Here is a 20,841-nt window from a genome sequence, read left to right as displayed (position 1 = left end):
AATGTTTTCCCTGTTCCACCACTTCAGAGAGCGATACGTCCGGTCGTTTACCAACACCAGATCTGTAATCTGACCTTGAGCCTGATTCCACTGTGTCGCTAGACACTCTTGTAGTGGACGCATTTGTAGTCTGGCATGTGGTATTAGCAGTATGCAGAAGGACATCATGCCTAATAGTTGCATAAACACTCGTGCTGGTAGTGAGTGTTGTGGTTGAAATCTTTGTATTAACCCGACCATTGTTTGTATCCTGATTGGGTTGGGGTATGCTATTGCCTTTTCTGTGTTTATTGTAGCCCCCAGGTATTGCTGAATCTGGTTTGGTTGCAGGTGTGATTTTTTGTAGTTCACCGTGAACCCTAGGTGGTGCAGCAATTGAATTGTCTTCTGTGTGTTGTGAAGACATTCTTCTTTTGACTTGGCCTTTATTAGCCAGTCGTCCAAGTATGGGAAGACATGTATTTGTTGTCTTCTTAGGTGTGCTGCCACCACAGCTAGGCATTTTGTGAAAACTCTTTGTGCTGTTGTGACACCGAACGGAAGGACTTTGAACTGATAGTGTTGTCCTTCTAATACAAACCTTAGGTATTTTCTGTGGGCTTTGTGAATTGGGATATGAAAGTAAGCGTCTTTTAGATCCAGTGTAGAAAGAAAGTCCCCTTTCTTCAGTAAAGGGAGTACTTGTTGGAGCGTGACCATGTGGAAATGCTCCGAATTTATGTAAGCATTGAGAGGTCTGAGGTCTAATATTGGTCTTAGGGACCCGTCCTTTTTGGGGATCAGGAAGTATAGAGAGTATACTCCTGTTCCTTGTTGATCTTTTGGGACCTTCTCTATTGCATGCTTTTGTAGAAGTGCTAGTACTTCTTCTCTTAACAATGTTAGATGATCTTGACTCATTGGACGCTGTTTGGGGGGGATGTTTGGTGGGGTAGCTGTGAGTTCCAGGCAATAACCATGTTGGATAATTTGTCTCACCCACTTGTCTGATGTGATGTTCTCCCAGACAGGTAGGAACTGTGATAGACGTCCACCGACCGGTGTTATGTGGTCTGGGGGGAGTTCTATGAAGTCACTGTTTTGGGGTTGAGGCGTTGCGGTTGTTATTATTTCCGCGGCCTCTACCTTTGTTGTTGTTACCTCTGTAACTGCCTCTTGAATTACCTCTGGGTGATGTTGGTGTGAAAGAGGTGGATTGCTGACTTGTTCCTGTGTTCTTTGAGCCCCCTCTATAGGTGGATCTACGAAAGGAACCTCTTTGTGTTGGCTGTTGCAATGCTCCTATTGACTTAGCCGTTTCTGTATATTTTTTCATTTTTTCTAAGGTCTCATCTGTGCTTGAACCAAACAGTGTCTTTTGATCAAATGGTTTGTTTAGTAGGGCCGTTTGTACTTCCTGTTTGAATCCTGATATTCTAAGCCATGCATGTCTCCTTAACATGACACTGGTGTTGATAGATCTTGCTGCAGTGTCTGCTGCGTCTAGGGCGCACTTAATGGAAGTATTAGTTATTATTTTACCTTCCTGTATTAACTGATCTGCCTTTTTCTGATGTTCTTTGGGGAGATGTGTGATGAGTTTTTCTAATTCATCATAATGTGCCCTATCATAACGTGCGAGTAGTGCCTGTGTATTGGCTATACGCCAGCTATTTGCCGCCTGTGATGCTACTCTTTTGCCTGATGCATCTATTAATTTTGACTCTTTATCAGGTGGAGGAGCCTCTCCTGTAGATAATGAGTTTGCTCTTTTACGAGCGTTTGAGACCACCAGCGAGTCTAGGGGTACATGCCCTTTAATAAATATTGGATCCTTTGGAGCCGCCTTATATTTTTTATCAATTCTTGGGTTTAACACCCTAGCCCTCACTGGGTCTTTGAATATTTCTTCTGTGTGACTGAGAAGACCCTTCAACATAGGAAGAGTACCTGATGTTCTTTGTGCATTAGGTAGCGTCTCTAACAGGAAATCCTCTATTTGAGGTTCTGTATGTATATCTACTTTATGATATTTTGCTGCCCTATTAATGAGCTGCACAAACCCTGTGTTATCATCAGGTGGTGAAGGCTTTGAGGGATATAACTCTGGGTCATTGTCCTCATCTGACCCTACGTCATAATTTTCCCATGGGTCATCCTCATCTGGGATGGTTTCGTCATCCCCTTGAGGTTCTCCCTCCCCTAGATCACTGTCTACATTAGACTGAGGTGTAGATGGTCTTGGTGTGGAAGGTGTAGGAATATTTGGCCTAGTGTGAGGAATAGGAGAAGAGGGTGTGACTTTAGGTCGAGGAGAAGCAGGAGGAGTTATATTTGTCCCCATTGTTCTCTTTTTTGAAGGAAGAGATTTATCTTCTGTCTGTTCATTCTTTCTCTTCTTCGTGACTACTTTGCCAGTTTGCGGATCGATAAACAAGATCTTTTGTTTGGGATCTGTCTGTTGCTCCTGAATCGGTACCGAAGGTCCTGGTTCCGAAAGGTGCTTATGTTTTCGATCGTCAGTGTTTGGTGTTTTCGGCACCGAATGTCTACTCGATTCCGACTTCCTGGGTATCGAGTGAATCTTGGACGACGAATCATATTTATGTTTCGACATGGAATGTTTCGATACCGAGCTTTCCCTTGTATGTAGCCTCGGTGTCGAAGTCGATGTCGCCCTTTTCTCGGATCCGACATGGTGGGAGTCCGAGTGTTTTGGTTTCAGTTTCGGTTTCGTTGCCGGGCCCGAGGGCGGGGCGCCGGAAACTTTTTTCTGCGGTTTGACCGGGCCCGAAGGTGGGGTCGTTACCGCACGGGGTCGGTTTTTCGGTAAGGGGACGTCGTCACTCACGGTTTGTTGCTCGATGAGTTCTTCAACCTCCGACTAGTCCCCTTCCGACCCAGACTGATCCTCTTCTTCCTCGATGTGCTCGTCTCCGAACAGCTCCGGGATCGCCTCCGACTGCATTCTGGAAACCTCGTGTCTTCTAGCTCGCCGATTTCTAATCGTTAGCTTGGAGGAGAATGCTGCGCAGGCTTCGCAGTCCCTGGATTCGTGTTCAGGCGATAGACAGAGGTTGCACACCTCGTGTAGGTCCTTGTGTGGGAACTTAGCACCACACGTTGGACATTTTTTGAATGGAGTCCTTTCCATGGACTCCGGGCTTGACTGCGTCGAGAAAGGCCTCCTGTTCGTCGACGTAGATCCAAGTTTTTTCTCTTCGATTTTGAATTTGCAACTCGTCGGAATGGAAATGAAACGCGTTCGATAACAATACCATCGAATTGGAAAGGGAATACGCGCCGATAAATCACTTTTCTCTGAAGTTGATCTGGAGCGTCTCGATCCTCATCCGAACCCGATGGCGGAAAAAAACAATCTAAGGATGGAGCCGATGCCCATGCGCACTACCAACCAAGGGAGGAGTCACCAAAATACAAAAGACTCTCCAAGAGAAAAACAAAGTGCAATCATCCGAGCCCAACACCAGATGGCGATCTATTCATAATGTACCATCTGCAGCCCATATGCCTCGAACACTTATATTTTCTTCTGCCAACTTGGTACTACAGTCCATAAACGTGGTCTGTTTGTCTGATTGAAAAACACACCCTTTGGAACATGCCGAGATCTTGCTGGCAGTCCCAGAGGACCTTAGGGTTTCTCTGGTTCAAATGATATTTGGTGGACTGGATGTGGCCAAATAGGTTATCCGTTTTGGCTGACACCATGGATTGTCTTGGCAGTGGGGTCAGCACCAGTGTTCTCCTTTGTAGATATGATGGATGAGGTCCACTGGGTCTTCCGGTAATGTACAGATGTCCCTAATGGACATGCCCTTATAAGAGTCTCGCCTCTTTGAAGAGAAGGTAGACTTTGCAATGGGTCCTTTCAAAAACTGCAGATCTACAGGGCGTTCTTTTGGGATATCAATCTCGATAAACAATTTCTACACCATTTCAGGAAATTTAGGGGCTATTCCATGGGGGTGGCATACAGGCAGACACAGCCTTTGAAGACACAGATGAAGAAATGTCTGCATGGCATGGAACCAGCAGACAACATGCAGGCCAGCAGAGACCTGAATCTTCTAACTCTGGATTTTCCCTCACTACAATAGCCAGGAGGAGGTGCTTTAGTTTGCCCTTATTGTCACACGCTCACTCAGTGGGAGGCAGGATCTGGTATGTCCTACTGGGATGTTGATCCATCACATTTGACAGGTGCGTATTACAAATTGTACAATCATGCTACACCCTACAACTTATCTCCTCCCAACCCAATATTTCTCCTACTCTAGACTGAATCTCATCAGAACATCCAAGCCTGCTACAGGAAGTAGGACTGTTGCCCGTCAAGGGTGCATAGAGAGCGAACTGGATTCAGAATAAGGTCACGGTTGTTATCCTAGCTATTTTCTTATTTCAAAAAATAATTTGAGAGATTGGCCTTTCTTGGACCTCTGCGTCCTGAATGCCTTCCTTTGGAAGCACACATTCAAAATGCTAACATTGGCCTAGGAGACTGGGTGGTGTCCTTTGACTTGATGAAAGGAATATTTTACTTAACCTGCACATATCTGTTTCTGGCATGTAGTGCTGTGGATTCACATTCTCTGCATTCTTACACCATCTAGTGCTGGGTGCAGATGTGAGCAAGTTCTTCTTCAAAGAAGCCTTTTGAGTCACAAGACAAAGTGGCTCCTCCTCTTGGTGATAAAGCGCATGGGCATCGACTCCATTGCTAGACTGTTTTCCAGCAGGCGGGTGAGAATGGAGTGAAAGCAAGACTCAGTAAAGAGATGCCCATGCCTATGAAATAGACTAAAGGAACTGCAATGGCCACAGGTGTCCGGGGAGGAGGGTGTGCACATGTGAATCTACAGCACCATGTGACAAAAACAGACGCTAACAGGATAAGTAACATATTCAGTTTGAGACATGTGTGGCTGTAGATACAGGTGCTCTGCATAGACTGCAAAGCAGTCCCTCTCCAAAAAGCAGCTGGTAGCTTGTGGGTGTTGCAGTTGTTTAAAGAGAGTATGCAGCACTGCCTGCCCTACATTGGCTTGTTGGTGTGTTAAAACATCCACATAATATTATTTGGTGAAAGTATGTGGTGTAGACCATGTAGCTGCCTTGCAAATATCAGCTATTGGGATATTGCAAGAGAAAGCCATTGAAGCCCCTATTTAACAAGTAGAGTGTGCTCTAGGGGCTATGGGCAAAGTCCTTTTAGCTTTGGCATTACATGTCTGAATGCATTTAATTATCCATCTAGAAATGCCGGTCTTAGATATGGGCTTTCCTGTGTAAAGGGTGGAAAAGCAAAAAAAAGTTGTTTAGTTTTACGGCACTCTTTAGTTCTGTCAATATAATACATAAGAGTTTTTTTTTTAACATCTAGGGTATAAGGAGCTCTCTCCACAACTGAATCCGGTTGCGGAAAACAAACCAGGTAAATCAACTGACTGATTTAGGTGAAAATATGAAATCACTTTTGGAAGGAATTTTGGATTGGTTCTAAGATTCTTCCAAAGTTAATGCCTGGAGCTCGCCGACATGATTAAGTGAAGAATTGGCCACCAAAAAAGCAACTTTCCAAGACAAGAATTGTAGAGAACAGTTCGGCAATGGTTCAAATGGTTAACCCATAAGCCTGGTAAGAACTATATGAGATTTCATGCTGGTGCAGGTGGAATTCTCGGTGGAATTCCTCTTTTAAGGCATCCCATGAATGCCTTAGTAACTGGTACTTTGACCAAGGATAAATCTTGCCTATTTTGTATCTACGTAGCAACCACGGCTCAATGTAGACTTATGGAAGTGTAAAGCGAGGCCAGAGGTCTGCAAATGAAGAAGGTAGTAACAATGTTTTGCACAGTTGAATCAAATGAATTAATTTGTTTACTGCAACATTAGAAAACAAACCTTTTCCGCTTTGCTGTGTAACATGTTTTAGTTGTAGGTCTACATGCTTCCTTAAGAATGGTCATACATTCAGGGTACAAGATTAAGGTTACCTTATTCTATGACCTGACGTAAATCGTAAGGTTGAGCTCCTTTGGATGTGGATGCCTGATTTCTCCCTGGTTCTGGGTGAGAAGGTCTAGGTTGAGGGGAAACTTCTGATGGGGAACTACAGAGAGTTTGAGTAGTGTAGTGAACTATGGTTGGCCAGCCCAAGTGGGAGCTACTAGAATGAGGGTGAGAGACGTTTGCCTGAGCCTCTGAACCACAAACTGAAGAAGAGGGAGAGGAAGAAAAGGGCAGGCAAATATCCATGACCAATTAATCCACTGAGCACTGCTTTTGGATAGTGGGTGTGGGAACCTGGAAGCAAGTTCTGGGCATTTTGCATTGTCGGCTGTTGTGAACAGATCTTTAAGTGGAAACCCCCCATTTGTGAAAGTATGGGAGAAGGACTCGTGGGTGAAGGTACCACTCATGGACTTGTTGCTGCATCCTGCTGAGAAGGCCGGCAAAGTGGTTGTCCATTCCACGGAGGCGTTCTGCCAGCAGATGGATGTTATGACATTGTCCAACGCCAAATCGTCTGAGATAGCCGTAGTAACTGTAGAGAGTGTGTATCCCTCCCCTTTTTTTGTTAACAGTACATGGTTGTCATATTGTCCGTCCAGACCAAGGCAACCTTGCCTACCAGATGAGTTAGAAATGCTTTCAATCCTAGGTGAATAGCTTTAAGCTTGAGGACGTTGGTGTAGAGACCCTGGTGACTGGTATCCCAGAGACTCTGAACTATGAGATCCTAACGATGAGCATCCCATCCTGAAAGGGATGCATTCGGTGTGAGAATGATCTGGGGGTACAGGGTCAGGAAATGTCCGCCCTTTTGGTAGGTTTTATATGTCCCACCACTGCAGAGAAAGATGAGATGTAGCTGACCCTGTGATTGACACCATTGGTGTATCAGACATTCTTGCAGCTGTCGCATATGTAGCCAAGCTTGTGGTATCACTGCTATGCAAGATGCCTTAATGCCAAACAGTTGCATAACTCTTTTGACTGTTATGTGTTTGTTGGGTGGAAACTGCTGTAGCAGTATTTGGATATTTTGAACACTGGCTACATTTGGGTATGCTAAACCCAACAGTGTGCTGAGCATGACCCCTAAATATGTTCACAGTAAATCCCAGTTGATGGAGAAGATGGACAGTAGTCTGTGTGTGTTGTTGACATAGGAGACGTGTACTGGCTTTGATGAGCCAGTTGTCCAGATATGGAAAGTCATGAATGTTCTGTCTGCGCAGATATGCTGCTAGTATTGCTATACATTTGGTAAACACCCAGGGAGCAGTAGTGACTCTGAATGGAAGAACTTTGAACTGACAATGCTTTCCAGCTATGACAAATTGAGGGATTTGCGATGCTCTGGGTGTGGAAGTAAGCGTCCTTTAAATCTAGTGCGGACATAAAGTCGCCTTGCTGAGGTAGTGAGATCACGTCTTGAAGGGTGACCATTGGGAAGTTTTCTAATAGTATGTAATGATTTAAGGGCCTGAGATCTAAAATAGGTCCTAGGGAGAAAAATTTTGGGGAAATTAGAAAGAAAAGGGAGTACACTCTTCTACCCTGATGTTGAAAAGGGACGCGCTCTATGGCTCTCTTGAGTAAAAGAGCCTCAAGTTCTCGTTTGAGATTTTGATATTCTGTGGAGAGAATGTGTCTACGAGTTAGAATGTTTGGAGGTGTAGTAATGAGGTCCAGACAATAGCCATATTGGATCATGTCCAACCCCCATTGATATGACATTATGGTTATCCAGGTGGGGAAGAAATGCTGTGGTTTCACCTGACGGGTGTTAAGTGGTCGGGGGGATGGCAGAGAGTCACTGCTTGGAGATGGAGGGGGCAGAGCGCGCTGAGGCACCCTACCTTTACCTTCTGAATTGTTTTCTCTATACATGCCCCTGTAGTATCCCCTTGAGGGGGAGGTTTGTGGTTGCCTATAGGCAGAGGTAGAGGCATTAGATATTGTTGTTTTGACGCCCTCTTTGTAGAAGAGACAGTGAAAAAAGCCACGCGAAGCAGGGGTGTTTTTAGCTGCTTCTTTGTCCTTTTTCATTACACAACAATTTCACTTCCAATAAAAGCAGATAGAGACGTATACTCAGATGCAATCTTTCTCTTTATAATTGCATTAGGAGTGCAGTACCTTTTGTGACTAATAGAGGTCCCTTTACTAATCCACAGCAACACCTAATAACAGCCTGTGGTACAGCTCACATTCCTTGCTTTGTGAATTGTATTTAATTACGTATGCTACTGATGGGGTTATTTTTTTACCCCCAAAAAATCCAACAAACATTATCATTTGCAACGCCAATAGCTCAATCTTTCACTAATGCAAGACCTATTGCATTGCAAAGCCTTGTTTTAATAGCTGCCACAAAAGGGACAACTTCAAGAGAATCCTTTCTGCGAGCACTGTCCTCTTCAACATTGGGCCTCTTTTCCCCACGCATTTCTTGTGCTGCTCTGTACTTACACACTGCTACAAACGCCCAAGCACACACAATTGTTTTAACTAGGGAAGCACTTTACGCTTCTTTATTGATCCTAGGTAACAGCAGTGGGTCAAGCAGATATGCCCTCACGCGTGATCTAGCAATAAGACTACAACCAAAGCATGCATGTGGTGCCATCACCATGGCCTCGGATTTTCAAAAACATATGTACTGTACAATCTCTAGCACATACCGTACATACCCAAAGCGAACTGCTAAAGCAGGATCTCATATTGGACAGAAATGAGCTCGCTAAAGCAGGACCTTGCCCTCTTACTTAAAATGGGTCCGCTAGAGCAGTACCTCAACAAATACGAATATAGGTTTGCTAGAGCAGAACCTCTTACTAATCTGTTTACACATGGAGTCGCTAGAACAGACTCTCTTTGAACTAATATAAAGAAAAATATATATATATTACTAACCTGTACCTGGTGACTTTACCTGTACAGAAACAATAACAAGTACCCTGATGTAAGAGCTGCACCTTTGAGGCGCACAAAGGAAGACTTAAAAATGGATCCCCAGAGTGACACGACATGGCGCAGTAGTCAGAGCAGCCGGCTCAACATCCTATGAATCTGGGTAAGTCCCTTAATCTTCACCCTGGCTGCAGTAAAATGTACAATTGTTTTTTTAAAACAGCGATGTCGGAGGGGTGGTGGGTTTGCAGGCAAGCAGTGTTGTGGGATGGGTGGGGAGGGGATGGACGGGCCACGCTATAATGTACTCATGTAAAAAATGTTTAAAAAGTAGTGGTGTTGGAGGGGTGGGGGCGGGCAAGCACTGTTGTGGGAGGGAGAGGGGTGAGGAGTGGGGGTGCACGGCACAAGGATATTGAGTGGGTAGGTGAAATTAAGCTGCTCATGCAAAGTAAACAACACTTGAGCAGAGGCAGGCCAACAAATAAAAGAGTGCTCTTATAGTTCTCCAAGTAAACTGACAGAGCACATGTAACAAGGGCAGTCCTCATGGGCGGATACAAAAGTCCAAAAAGAGGTACTACTAAGCGTATTCAAACATAAAAAAGCCATCATTTGTAAAGAATAACAAGAGGAACCAATGAAAAATATGGGTGTTTTCTGAGGCCCATAGCCTAGATATGCACTGCCTTATGCAAGACCTAGAAATATTAAAAATGAGTAGGAAAACAAACCTGCCATTTGTGATGATTTCATCTGTTATTTCTTGTCACGATTACCGATTTTCAAAAGCAATATACCATTACATCCCCTAGACTTCTTTGGTCGTGAGTATGTATAGGGTTTGTAGGTTCTATAAGAACTCTAGGTATACAGATCAAACAACCAAGCTGCACCTTCAACAATGATTTTTCATTAGTTACCAAGTACAGTGCAACTGATATGGCAAAATATAAACACTGAAAAATGGGTGTGAAGGAAACCCATGTATTACTGATAGGTACACCAGCTCCTGAGTTTAGGAGCAGTGGTTATTTGTACATCTAGGAATTTATGGATACCCATAGTAGCATGATTCAGAGGGCATTTTGCAAAATGTCTTCTTTCTTGCACACTATTTTACATTTGGAAGGCACAAATGCAGAGAAATGTAGGTGGTTTATTCTGCATTCCCACACGTGTCCCGTAAACAAATAGTAACTCGCTTGCGTTGCAGGACCTAGCACCTGCGACACAATACACTCCAAAACGTGACCTGGAAACATCATATTTTACTCAGCAGAATCCATTTGTTTTTTTACAACATGGGGTAGCTGGGGAGTTTGAGCCCTACTACAGACGTCACACAGGATAACCTACCATACCTGCACATTTCTGAAAACGAGCCACATGGGGAAGTTGATGGTGGTGTGATGTAGGTTTTTATTTTACCCACAAGGCGTTGCAGTTTCAGTTTTCAGTTTTTTAACGTCTTTATTTCGAATTTTCTTCATAAAAGACAAGCATAATAAATACAAACACAAAGCACACAACAAGAATGTACAAATTTTAAACAGACAAATAAAAATTATTATAAATCTCGATTTTTTAAAAAACAATTAAATGTACATAGAAAGACGTCCATAATAAGAGTAGTACAAGTATAAAAAAGCATTTCAGGAATACTGCCCAAGAAGGATGGGTTAAGTCCAGCTTATTTGATTTTCAACTTGTAGCACTTCGAACACACCTTATTCTGATTAGCCAGGCCCACCCAAGGAATTTTGCCAGCCCTATAGACAGCCATTCGGCTGTATTGTATCTCAGGATTGACAATGCTTCCCTGCTCTCCCGGGTGTTTAGTCTTTTACATATTGGCTTTAGCCACTTATGGCGCGGTTCACGATAAGCTGGGCATACAAATAGAAAGTGCCCTAGGGATTCTTTGCTTTCATGACAACAGGGACAAGATATGGACTCTGAGTTCTGCCATCCACTAATAAATTCTCTTAGTGGCAAAGTTCCTATACGAAACTGATGATAGAGTTTCCTATCAGAACTTTTAAGAATAGTGTCCAAATAGGTCTCTGTATGTGGAACTACTTTGTGGATCAAAAACATGCCTGTCAGGTTAGATTTCTCAGAGAGCATAACATATTCTTCTTTAACCATGGACCAGAAAAGAAGTTTGAAATCTTTCTTTGACGGGAAGATGTGATTTCCCGGCTCAGTCCAGAGCGAGTGAAGACCCATTCTAATAAGAGTATTCTTAATAGATTTAAACCAGGGTATGTCCCCTGCCCCTTGTTGTGCTCTTACATCCTGTATCTCATGGGCAAACATGACAAGTTCCGGGGTAGACCAGATGCGTCTCCATAACGCCACCATCCTATATTGGGCATGATGTTTGATGGAATGAAAGCCCATATCTAGCATGAGTGGTAACGATGGTGTCGAAGGAGGGAGACTGACTAAATTACGAAATAATTTATTCTGGATCTTATCCAGAACAGCCAGATCCACACTCCCCCAAAGGTCGGCCCCATAAAGTATGGCAGTACTAATTTTGGCGCTATAAATTTTAAGCGCAGGTAGAACTCTTTTGGTCAAGGAGCAACGTTGTTCTTTCACAAGGCACCCTGATAGTCGTGCAAATTTTAGACTAAGTGCCGCAATTTGTTCTTTCCAGCGTAACCTATAATCAATTACAACTCCTAAGTATGTCATAACCTCTACTTGTTCTAGGCTAGACCCATTCATCGTTACATGGCCCCTCAACGGTTTATTCTTTGTCAGGACCATGAACTTAGTCTTAGAAACATTAATTTCGAGGTCATTTTCGCTACAGAAGTCCACAAACTTATTTATAGCTAACTGAAGACCCATCTGTGTTTTAGCTAGGATTAGGGTGTCATCAGCGAAAATTAAAAGGGAACATTTAGTCCCACCCAGTGTTGGTGCATCTGTCGGGGTTGCTGAGAGGAACTTGACCACCTGATGATAAAAAGTATGAATATGGTGGGGGCCAGGACACAGCCCTGTCTCACTCCGCGGGTCACAGGGAAAGAGTTGGTTACCTGTCCCTGGCGACCCCACCTTACTCTGGCGAAATGTTCCTCGTGCATCCTGATTGTAAGCTCGAGAGGGGCAGTTGGTACACCCATTCTCCTTAAGGCTGCCCACATCTTCCCTCTGGGGACCAAGTCAAACGCAGATTTGAGATCCACAAACGCTGCGAATATAGTACCTCCTCTTAAAAACACAGTCTTCCAGTAGATCATAGCAAATCTGAGTACTTGGTCAACTGTGCTTATGTTGGCCCTGAAGCCAGCCTGCAATGGAGACAGGATGTTTACTTCTGTCATCCAGTGCTGGATTCTGCCTAGCAGCATTCTGGCGATTACCTTCTGCAGGGCATCGATAAGACTGATGGGGCGATAATTTCCCGCATCAGTCCTATCCCCTTTTTTATACACAGGTAGGATCTCCGCCCCTTTCCACGAGTCGGGGATTCTAACCCCTCTAGCTATAGCGTTCGCTAAATTGGTTATGTAGGGGACCCAATATTCTTGATCATACTTAAAAAGGTCCGCTGGGACACAGTCCATTCCGGGAGTTTTCCCATTCTGCACTAGTTTTAGAGCTTTAATAGCCTCCAGTTCTGTGAAGACAATCTGATCATGTGAAAGTACTGCAGTCGGAGCACTGGTAGCCTCCCTTAAGTTAGGGGAGATCCGTTCTGTATTACTAAACTGCGCCGAGAAATGCTTAACCCATTTCTCGGCTGGGACATAATTAACAGGAGTTTGCTGGTCCCCAGTCCCTCCCCATTTCAGGACTTCCCAGAATTTTTGTTGGTTGGTGGAAGTACTGGCCTTATACAAATCTAACCAACGTTGCTCATCCAAGTTTATTTTTGCCTGCTTAAGCACCTTCTTATAGTTTGCCCTGCTTAAGCACCTCTTATCATACCATTTCGCTCCTGTTTGAACCGAGCCATTTTTCCTTCTTTTTACTGGTTCAATAAAAAAAGTTTTAACTTTGTTAAAAAGGGACTTGTGAATCACCCCAATTTGTTCCAATGTCGTCCCTTCATCTAATATAGGCGCCATCAATTTCGTTGCTGCTATTACCTCCTTTGAAACCTTATCTATAATGGTAGGGTCATCCAGAAACCTAGCCCAACGTACCCTTCTACAATCGTTCGTAAGAACAGCCTCAGCAGTAATTAAGCTAGTTGTCTGTATGTCACCATTTATTGATAAATTTATTACTAGGGGATTATGATCTCTTTCTGACCTTGTGACTATTTCCATATCCTCTAGTAAACTCCAGAACTCCATCTTAATTAAGAAGTAATCTATACGGCTTGAATAATGGGAATTGTCAAAAGTAGCATTTCCCATCGGGTCAGATTTTGTCCTCCCATTCGCTGCTCGTAGATCCCATTCTAGGCAAAGACCTAGCCACTGCATAACAGCCTCTGTTACTTTTTTGACAGGTGGAATGGTTAAGTGGGGAATGTTCCAAATTTGATCAGCTTCCCCATAACACCCATTATCCAGATTGGGGACGGGTTCAAAAGAACAATTGAGGTCCCCGGCCACCATTACACATTTATCTCTGCCAATGATGTTCAGTAGGGAATCTAAATCATCAGCCGTTTTTGTAGACTTCCCACCAGGTCGCCCCCTTACATATATATTAATCAGGAAGAGATCTTGGTTACTTTTACTACTTAATTTCAAAGCTAAAATGTCATTACTAAGTGTAGATAGGACAGAGATTTTAAAGCCTAAGGATTGTCTGATCCAAATTACAAGGCCCCCAGAAGGATGACCTTTTAAACCTTTACAGGCTGGTTTATAATAATTCAGGTAGCCAGCCCGATAAATAGCATCAATAGACCAACTTTCCTGTAATATAATTACATCATGAAGATCCACGAAAGACCCCCAGTCTGCTTCTATCAATTTCCCCTTCAACCCCGCAACATTCCAGGATAAAATCTTAAGGGTAGGTGCAGATATCTTTGGCAGAATATCAACGGGATCCACATTCCCCCCACTGGTCTCAAGTGTAAGAGTATGGCTTAAAGTTTCCCCCCTACCTTTCCTTCCCTGGGGGATTTTTCCAGGCTCTGGCTCGAACCTATCCATTATAATTGTAGTGTTGGTTAATGAACAATTCCCTATAGCTCCAGTCAGCCCAGGAACCGAAGGGCCATTGTTAAGTCAGTCCACACCATCCAGTCCCGATAAAGGGGCAAACCGGTTCAAGTGGTGGGGCTGAAACAATGGGTAGATAGGTGTTTCAAGATGATATCTATCTCTGGGCCTATACCTTTGGAAGTGGGGGTGCGGTGTTTGGGCTCTATTAGAGTTTAATGTGGGATAGAAATAATCCAGGGATAAAGTTTGAACATCCCCTAGTCTGCCATATCTAGGTTCCCTACTGATGTATTCAGCTACCCATGGCTCTCTGAAGCGGATTACCACACAATCCCCCTCAAGATCTTTTTTACTATAACCTACCCAGTCCACCCTCCTAACATTAAGGATCTCTATATTTGAGTTTGGAGGAAGTGGGCGGTTTTTGTTTAACCAAAATATTACCTTATTATATAGATCTTTGAGTGTTTCTCTCTTACCATCCCCAAGGGGGGCCACACCAGTTAGAATGATGGTATATGGAAGTGACTCAGGGGGGAGGTTCACACATTGTTTCCTGGGTACAGATTTAATCCTAGGCCGTGTGCTTTGGTCGAGATGACTGGTAGGATTAGGTTGTTTCCTAGCTGGGGGATGCGGTGTAGAGACTGCAGCAACCTTTTGCTGGGGTGTACTCTCGGTTATCTGTTTTTTCTTTATAACAGGGACGGGTTTTTGCTGAGGAACTTTTGTGGTAAGTGGTCCCGTTTTCGCTCTATTACCCCCATCCTTATTAATCACAGTGTTATTCTTGGGGAGTGTCGGGGCTGTACCCTTTGAGGCTAGAGTGGTGTGGATTCTATTTGATGCCGCTATGTTCTCTTTTACTAGCGTGTCCAGAGAGTCCATCTTGGTGTTTAGTAATCTGGTCCGTTCAAATAACGGTAAGAGTAGGGATTTAATCAATAACTCTATTTTGGGCAGAAATATACCTTCTACAATGTTTACTGTGGCATTATGTTCCTCAGGTTGAACCACTGCTGTGGAGGTGGGTATCTGCGTGGGGGGTATATAGATAGTTCTCAAACCCTCGTTATGTTCCCCTATATCGCTCGAATCTACCCTTTTCCGTTTACCAGGATTTTGAGTGGGCGGGCATTGGGAGGAGGTAGATAAATTTGCTCGCTCTGTGCTTCGGGTAAGATTGGGGGAATCTGAAAGACCAGTATCCTCACGAGATAAATCATGGTAGATAGTTCCACTATCCACTATGATGTCGTGGGCTGTAACAAGTACACTATCTGTACCGGCCCCCTCTGGATCCAGAGTTTGGCTGGTGGATGCAGTTGCTACCACTAAATCCACATTAACATCGGAGCTATCTTCATTCAATTGGGAAAGTGGAACAGGGGAAACAGCCTCATTGATTTTACCAAGTGAGGATCGCTTGCCCGTGATTAGGTCAAGTGATAAGCGTTTTTCAGCAAGAGCTATTTCCTTCTCCAATATACATGTGGTGCGTTTAAAAAACTGATCAATTGTACCTGTAAAGGTACCATTGGAGGTGGAAACCTGGACTTGCCTTTCCCTACCTGACCGTAGGGGCATTTTGATACCGTGCACTGACTATTCTGACACTATCCACAAAATACAAACAGACAATCAATACAACAACCCACAATCAAAAACTGAGTTCTACCAGCAATGTGGCAACAACAATGACCTAGTAATACACTAAATAAACACATACAAGTAGATACCAAGTAATAAAGCAAGAATGATGTTAGGGGGGTGGCCCGACCCGACCCTTGCCGGCCCCGGACGGCCACAGACGGTCCCGCCCTTGTCCCGGGCTTCTCCCGGTCGCTCCCGCACAGCGGGGCTAAACCATTGAACTTATACGATCCATAGGGGAGGGAGGGGCCTGCAGGGAGAGCTGCCCAGGTGTATGCAGTGAGGGCGGGCGGGCGCTCCTGGGACTCGTAGTCCTGCGCCTCCGCCTGCTCGCAGCCCTGCAAGATCCAAAGTCAATCACCCCTTTAAATCCAAATGAGTCTTAGGTGGCTGCCCTCACAATGCGGGACCCGCGGAGCGGGTACCGGGAGTTGCTGACTGAACCGGAGGGAAAAGGAGACAATTCTGCTGCCGCCGAAAAGCTGCTGCCAGAAGAACAAGCCGCGAGGTATCCCACCAATTGACCGTGTCTGCTGCCTTTTCTTAGGACCAGTGGGGGAGGGGCCTGCAGGGAGAGCTGCCCAGGTGTATGCAGTGAGGGCGGGCGGACGCTCCTGGGACTCGTAGTCCTGCGCCTCCGCCTGCTCGCAGCCCTGCAAGATCCAAAGTCAATCACCCCTTTAAATCCAAATGAGTCTTAGGTGGCTGCCCTCACGATGCGGGACCTGCGGAGCGGGTACCGCGAGTTGCTGACTGAACCGGAGGGAAAGGAGACAATTCTGCTGCCGCCGAAAAGCTGCTGCCAGAAGAACAAGCCGCGAGGTATCCCACCAATTGACCGTGTCTGCTGCCTTTTCTTAGGACCAGTGGGGGAGGGGCCTGCAGGGAGAGCTGCCCAGGTGTATGCAGTGAGGGCGGGCAGGCGCTCCTGGGACTTGTAGTCCTGCGCCTCCGCCTGCTCGGAGCCCTGCAAGATCCAAAGTCAATCACCCCTTTAAATCCGAATGAGTCTTAGGTGGCTGCCCTCACGATGCGGGACCCGCGGAGCGGGTTCCGCAAGTTGCTGACTGAACCGGAGGGAAAAGGAGACAATTCTGCTGCCGCCGAAAAGCTGCTGCCAGAAGAACAAGCCGCGAGGTATCCCACCAATTGACCGTGTCTGCTGCCTTTTCTTAGGACCAGTGGGGGAGGGGCGTTGCTTATCTCAAGCTTTGGCTAAAATGCACATTTTCCTCATATTTCTGTTACAGAAAGTTGGGCAGTAGGAATTTTGGGGACCCATGCAGATTTCATTACCATGGAAATGCAAGGAAAATTTGCACTTTTAGGCAGATTTTGAGGTTTGCAGGGCATTATGGGTAAAAAACCACCATGGGATCAATGCAACCTACACCAGCCTGGACTCTCCCGGGTGTCTATAGTTTTTTTTAAATGTCTGGGTGACCGGCGAACCTGTGCTACCTTGAAACAGAAAGACAGATTGTTAGAGGCTGAAACCAAAAGAGATGTTTTAGATCAGGAAACTTTAGCCTTGCAGGAGGGGGATGGTAAGTACAAATCAGAGATAAATAGTTGGAGGAAAGAACAGAATGTGGTAGGAAGAGAACAGTTTAAGTAAACACAATGAGAGGTGGTGAAATTAACAAATTCACAGACAATGGGGGATATGAGATGCAGCAACAACAACAAAAAAGAATTTCGTCCCACCTATGATTTTGTCCGTGAAGTACACGTAGGATGTCTCCCCATTTCTGATCTTCTTCCATTCGATCCTTGGGTTGGGAGTTTCAGTAGATTTAATGATGCAGGATAACTCAACACCTGGAAGAGGAGAATGAGAATTAGCATCCAAGTTAGACCAGGCATTTTGCAAGAACGAAATTTACAAGAAAAGTAAACGTTATTATTTGAAGAGAAACCTGCACTGCTATTCTTTAATTTCCCTTTATCAAGAAATGTGGGTTATCCAGGGTAGCAGCCCGTGACAGACGACACCTTTGCCCATCTTAAAATTGGTTCACATATGGGAAACACAAGTATGTGCTCATTTCACTCTGTGCAAGTTGCATTTTCCATGTGCATTGCACAGATTCAGGTCTTCAGTTTCGCTACGCAAGCAAGCCAAGAGCCAACTGCAGACAAAAGCGGGGCAGGTGGAATGGACGTTTGGAGGAAATGTAGTTGAAAACTACCAATACAAAAGTCACTAAGGAGTGTAACCTGTCCTTATTAATGTCTAATCTCCCTCCTCCAGACTTATGGAATGATTACTAATCCGAAAGGTGGGCATCCAAGAACACTTCATCCCAACGACTCACCATTTACATTAATCACGGAAAAATGGGTCTTGTACTTGGAAGTGAGGGTGGGTAGGCTCCACACCCTTGCTTTGTAGTGCAAGGGGATCTTGACTATTGATCATGTGACTTATCTTTTGGTGCCTTTTATTTCCCATTACTTTTCATCATATTCTCCTTTTGCAATATATTTCTTTGCTTTCTCTCCTAAATGGGATATAATCATGCCTCTTTTTGACTTTCTTCAGTGAATCCTACCCTATTTCCTTTTCCTGCATTGTAAAGCGTAATGATATATTTTGGATTTGTATGTCCTACATAATAACACAATTAAGTTAAATTAGTTAATAAAAATAAAATGACTCTTGGACTAGAACCTCAGCTGCATGCCAGCAGAAGTCAGGTTATGCCAACCCCAAGCTCAACAATCCAGAAACAGAGAGTGTGAGGGGCTCTTCAACACTGGGCCTGAGTGGGCCAGCAGGACTTTGCCCAGAAAAGTGTGCGGCCAGGGCAAGGTAGTTGGACCACATACAATAAAAGCAATTGATCCCCAACAGGTCCGAGCCATATGCTCCAAGCAGCTAGAGAACTTGTCCAGGAAGATGATTACTCTGCTTGATGGGATAACTTGACTGTAAGGAGGTTTAAGAAGAAGAATGCAGCAAGAAAGAGGGCTATGGAAAGACAAAGGACTTGTTGCCCATACATGATGTGAGGTATAAGCAACATCCACAATAAAATCCTAATATGGAAATTAGAAACTACGCACATGTGGAAGGTTAAACTTTAGTGTAAGCATTACCATGCTTTAGATTCTAGGATTGATCTATAAAGGATTGGTGTCCAAGGGTTAAGAGGAACCGCTGTTGAAGTCATTGCAGGAGAAAGGACTATCTTGTTTCAAAGATCTATGGTTCAAACTTTGAGAAAGGAAAGTGATTAGAGCCTTGGTTGTGACGGTCAGTTCCCATAATACTAGTAAAATTAGTAAAAGTGTAGAATCATTTCATGTCCCTGGAGGAAGGCTGAGAAATTACCACCTACCAATGGTGGCTCACGGTGAGGGGTCAGACTTAAATACAGAAATTGCAAGAGCCTTATTTCTTGCTGTTCAGTTAATGTGATCAATGGTGACTCTAGGCTTGTAGAGGCTGTTAACTTTCAAGCTTCATCAAGGATCACAATGACCTTATAAAATGGGAGTGGTGATGTTATGTTATTTGTACTTGTAAAGCGCACTGCTACCCTTGGGTGTCCTGGCGCCTAGTACTGGTGACCTGGGGAGCATCAGCTGATTAATGGGAGAAGAACCATGTTTTCAAACCCATGCGAAAGGAAACAAGGTTTGGCGCATTTCTGAGATGGAAGGGAAGTTAATTCCAAGCTTTGGAGGCACAGTGGAGAAAACTTTTACCTCCCCAGTTCGTTTTCTTAAAGATGGAGGTTTGGACTAGTTTTGATCCGGAGGACCGCAGGATTCTGCTTGGAACATACCATATATGTCTGGTTTTAAGAAACTACAGACCAATCCCATTAACAGCCTTGAAGACAACACAAAGTGCCTTTGATCGAAGCAAACCTAGGGGTTCCCGTCAGCATTCTCGCTGCCAGGTTCTGGACCAGTTGCAACTTGTTCATGTGTTGTTTCTGAACATTAAGATAGAGACTGTTGCAATAGTCCAGACGGGACATAATGAGTGCAGTGACGACCGTCCTTAGGTGATCTGCTGATAGGAAGAACTTAATTTTTTTGATAATTGTGAGGACCATGAAACATGCTGAAGTTACCTGATTCACTTAGTCCATCATGGTGAGTTGGTTATCCACCATGACCCCCAAATTCTTAGCTTTCCTTGAGAGTGTAGGGCACGATCCCAGGTCCTCCGGCTACCAGTCCGGGGTCCAGACTAGGGGATTACTGCCAAATTTTAGCACCTCAATTTTTGATGAGTTAAGTTTTTAACAGTTGGACGACATCCAGGTGCGAATAGAGCTCATGCAATTGTAGAACCTCTCCCCCACCTCCCTTTCTGCTCCCTCCGTCAGCGATAGCACAATGTGTGTGTCATCAGCATAGGAGGTGAGCTGGAAACCAAACAACAGAATAACCCTGGCCACGGGTGCCACATAGATGTTAAAAGGCGTAGGGATTAAAACTGAGCCCTGTGGCACCCCACAGGGGAGTGAGAAGGGTTCCGAGGTGTTGCCATCTAAACCCACCGTCTGAACTCTGTCCGACAGGAAGGAATGTAGCAGTTTCCACGCTGAGCTCTTCACCCCAATGTCAGAGAGCCTATTCAGCAGTACCTTATGGTGGACTGTATCAAAGGCCGCGGATAGGTCCAGGAGGATTAAGATGGCATTTCCTCCCCTATCCATGGCTTCTCTGATTTCCTCGGTTGAATTTATTAAAGCCAGTTCCGTACTGTGAAAAGCTCTAAACCCATATTGCGATTGGTCCAATAAGTTATTGGCAGAAATAAAGTTACATAATAGGCTATTCATTTCTTTTTCCAATAATTTGGCAGGTTATGGAAACCTAGAGATAGGACGATAGTTATTCGCGTCCTTGGGGTCAAGGGATTGCTTCTTTAGAAGAGGAAGCACCGATGCCCTTTTCCAATTTTTGGGAAAAATACCAGACCGTAAAACTGCATTAAGCAGGGGTGTAAGAGCCGTTCCGATACTTCCGGGATTTGTTTAGCAATTCCAGCAGGACACGGATCACTAGGGGCACCCGATTTTATCTTATGCAACAATTTAACCAAATTTGCTTTCTCAATAGGGGTGACATGTTCCAGTAATTCTTC

General features: G+C 44.5%; 1 protein-coding gene across 1 annotated transcript in view; it reads right to left on the bottom strand.

Annotated features, from left to right (window-relative positions):
- The window catches only part of JAM3 (junctional adhesion molecule 3), a 260,666-nt gene that overhangs the window by 72,349 nt on the left and 167,476 nt on the right, over window positions 1-20,841 (bottom strand). The window contains exon 3 of the mRNA XM_086956940.1: window positions 17,439-17,552. Within this exon, the coding sequence (XP_086813066.1) occupies window positions 17,439-17,552 (114 nt within the window). The remainder of the gene's footprint in view (window positions 1-17,438; window positions 17,553-20,841) is intronic.

Source organism: Lissotriton vulgaris, chromosome 2_1, assembly GCF_964263255.1.
Source record: "Lissotriton vulgaris chromosome 2_1, aLisVul1.2, whole genome shotgun sequence".
Classification (NCBI taxonomy): Eukaryota; Metazoa; Chordata; class Amphibia; order Caudata; family Salamandridae; genus Lissotriton; species Lissotriton vulgaris.
This window is presented reverse-complemented; position numbering and strand designations above follow the sequence as displayed.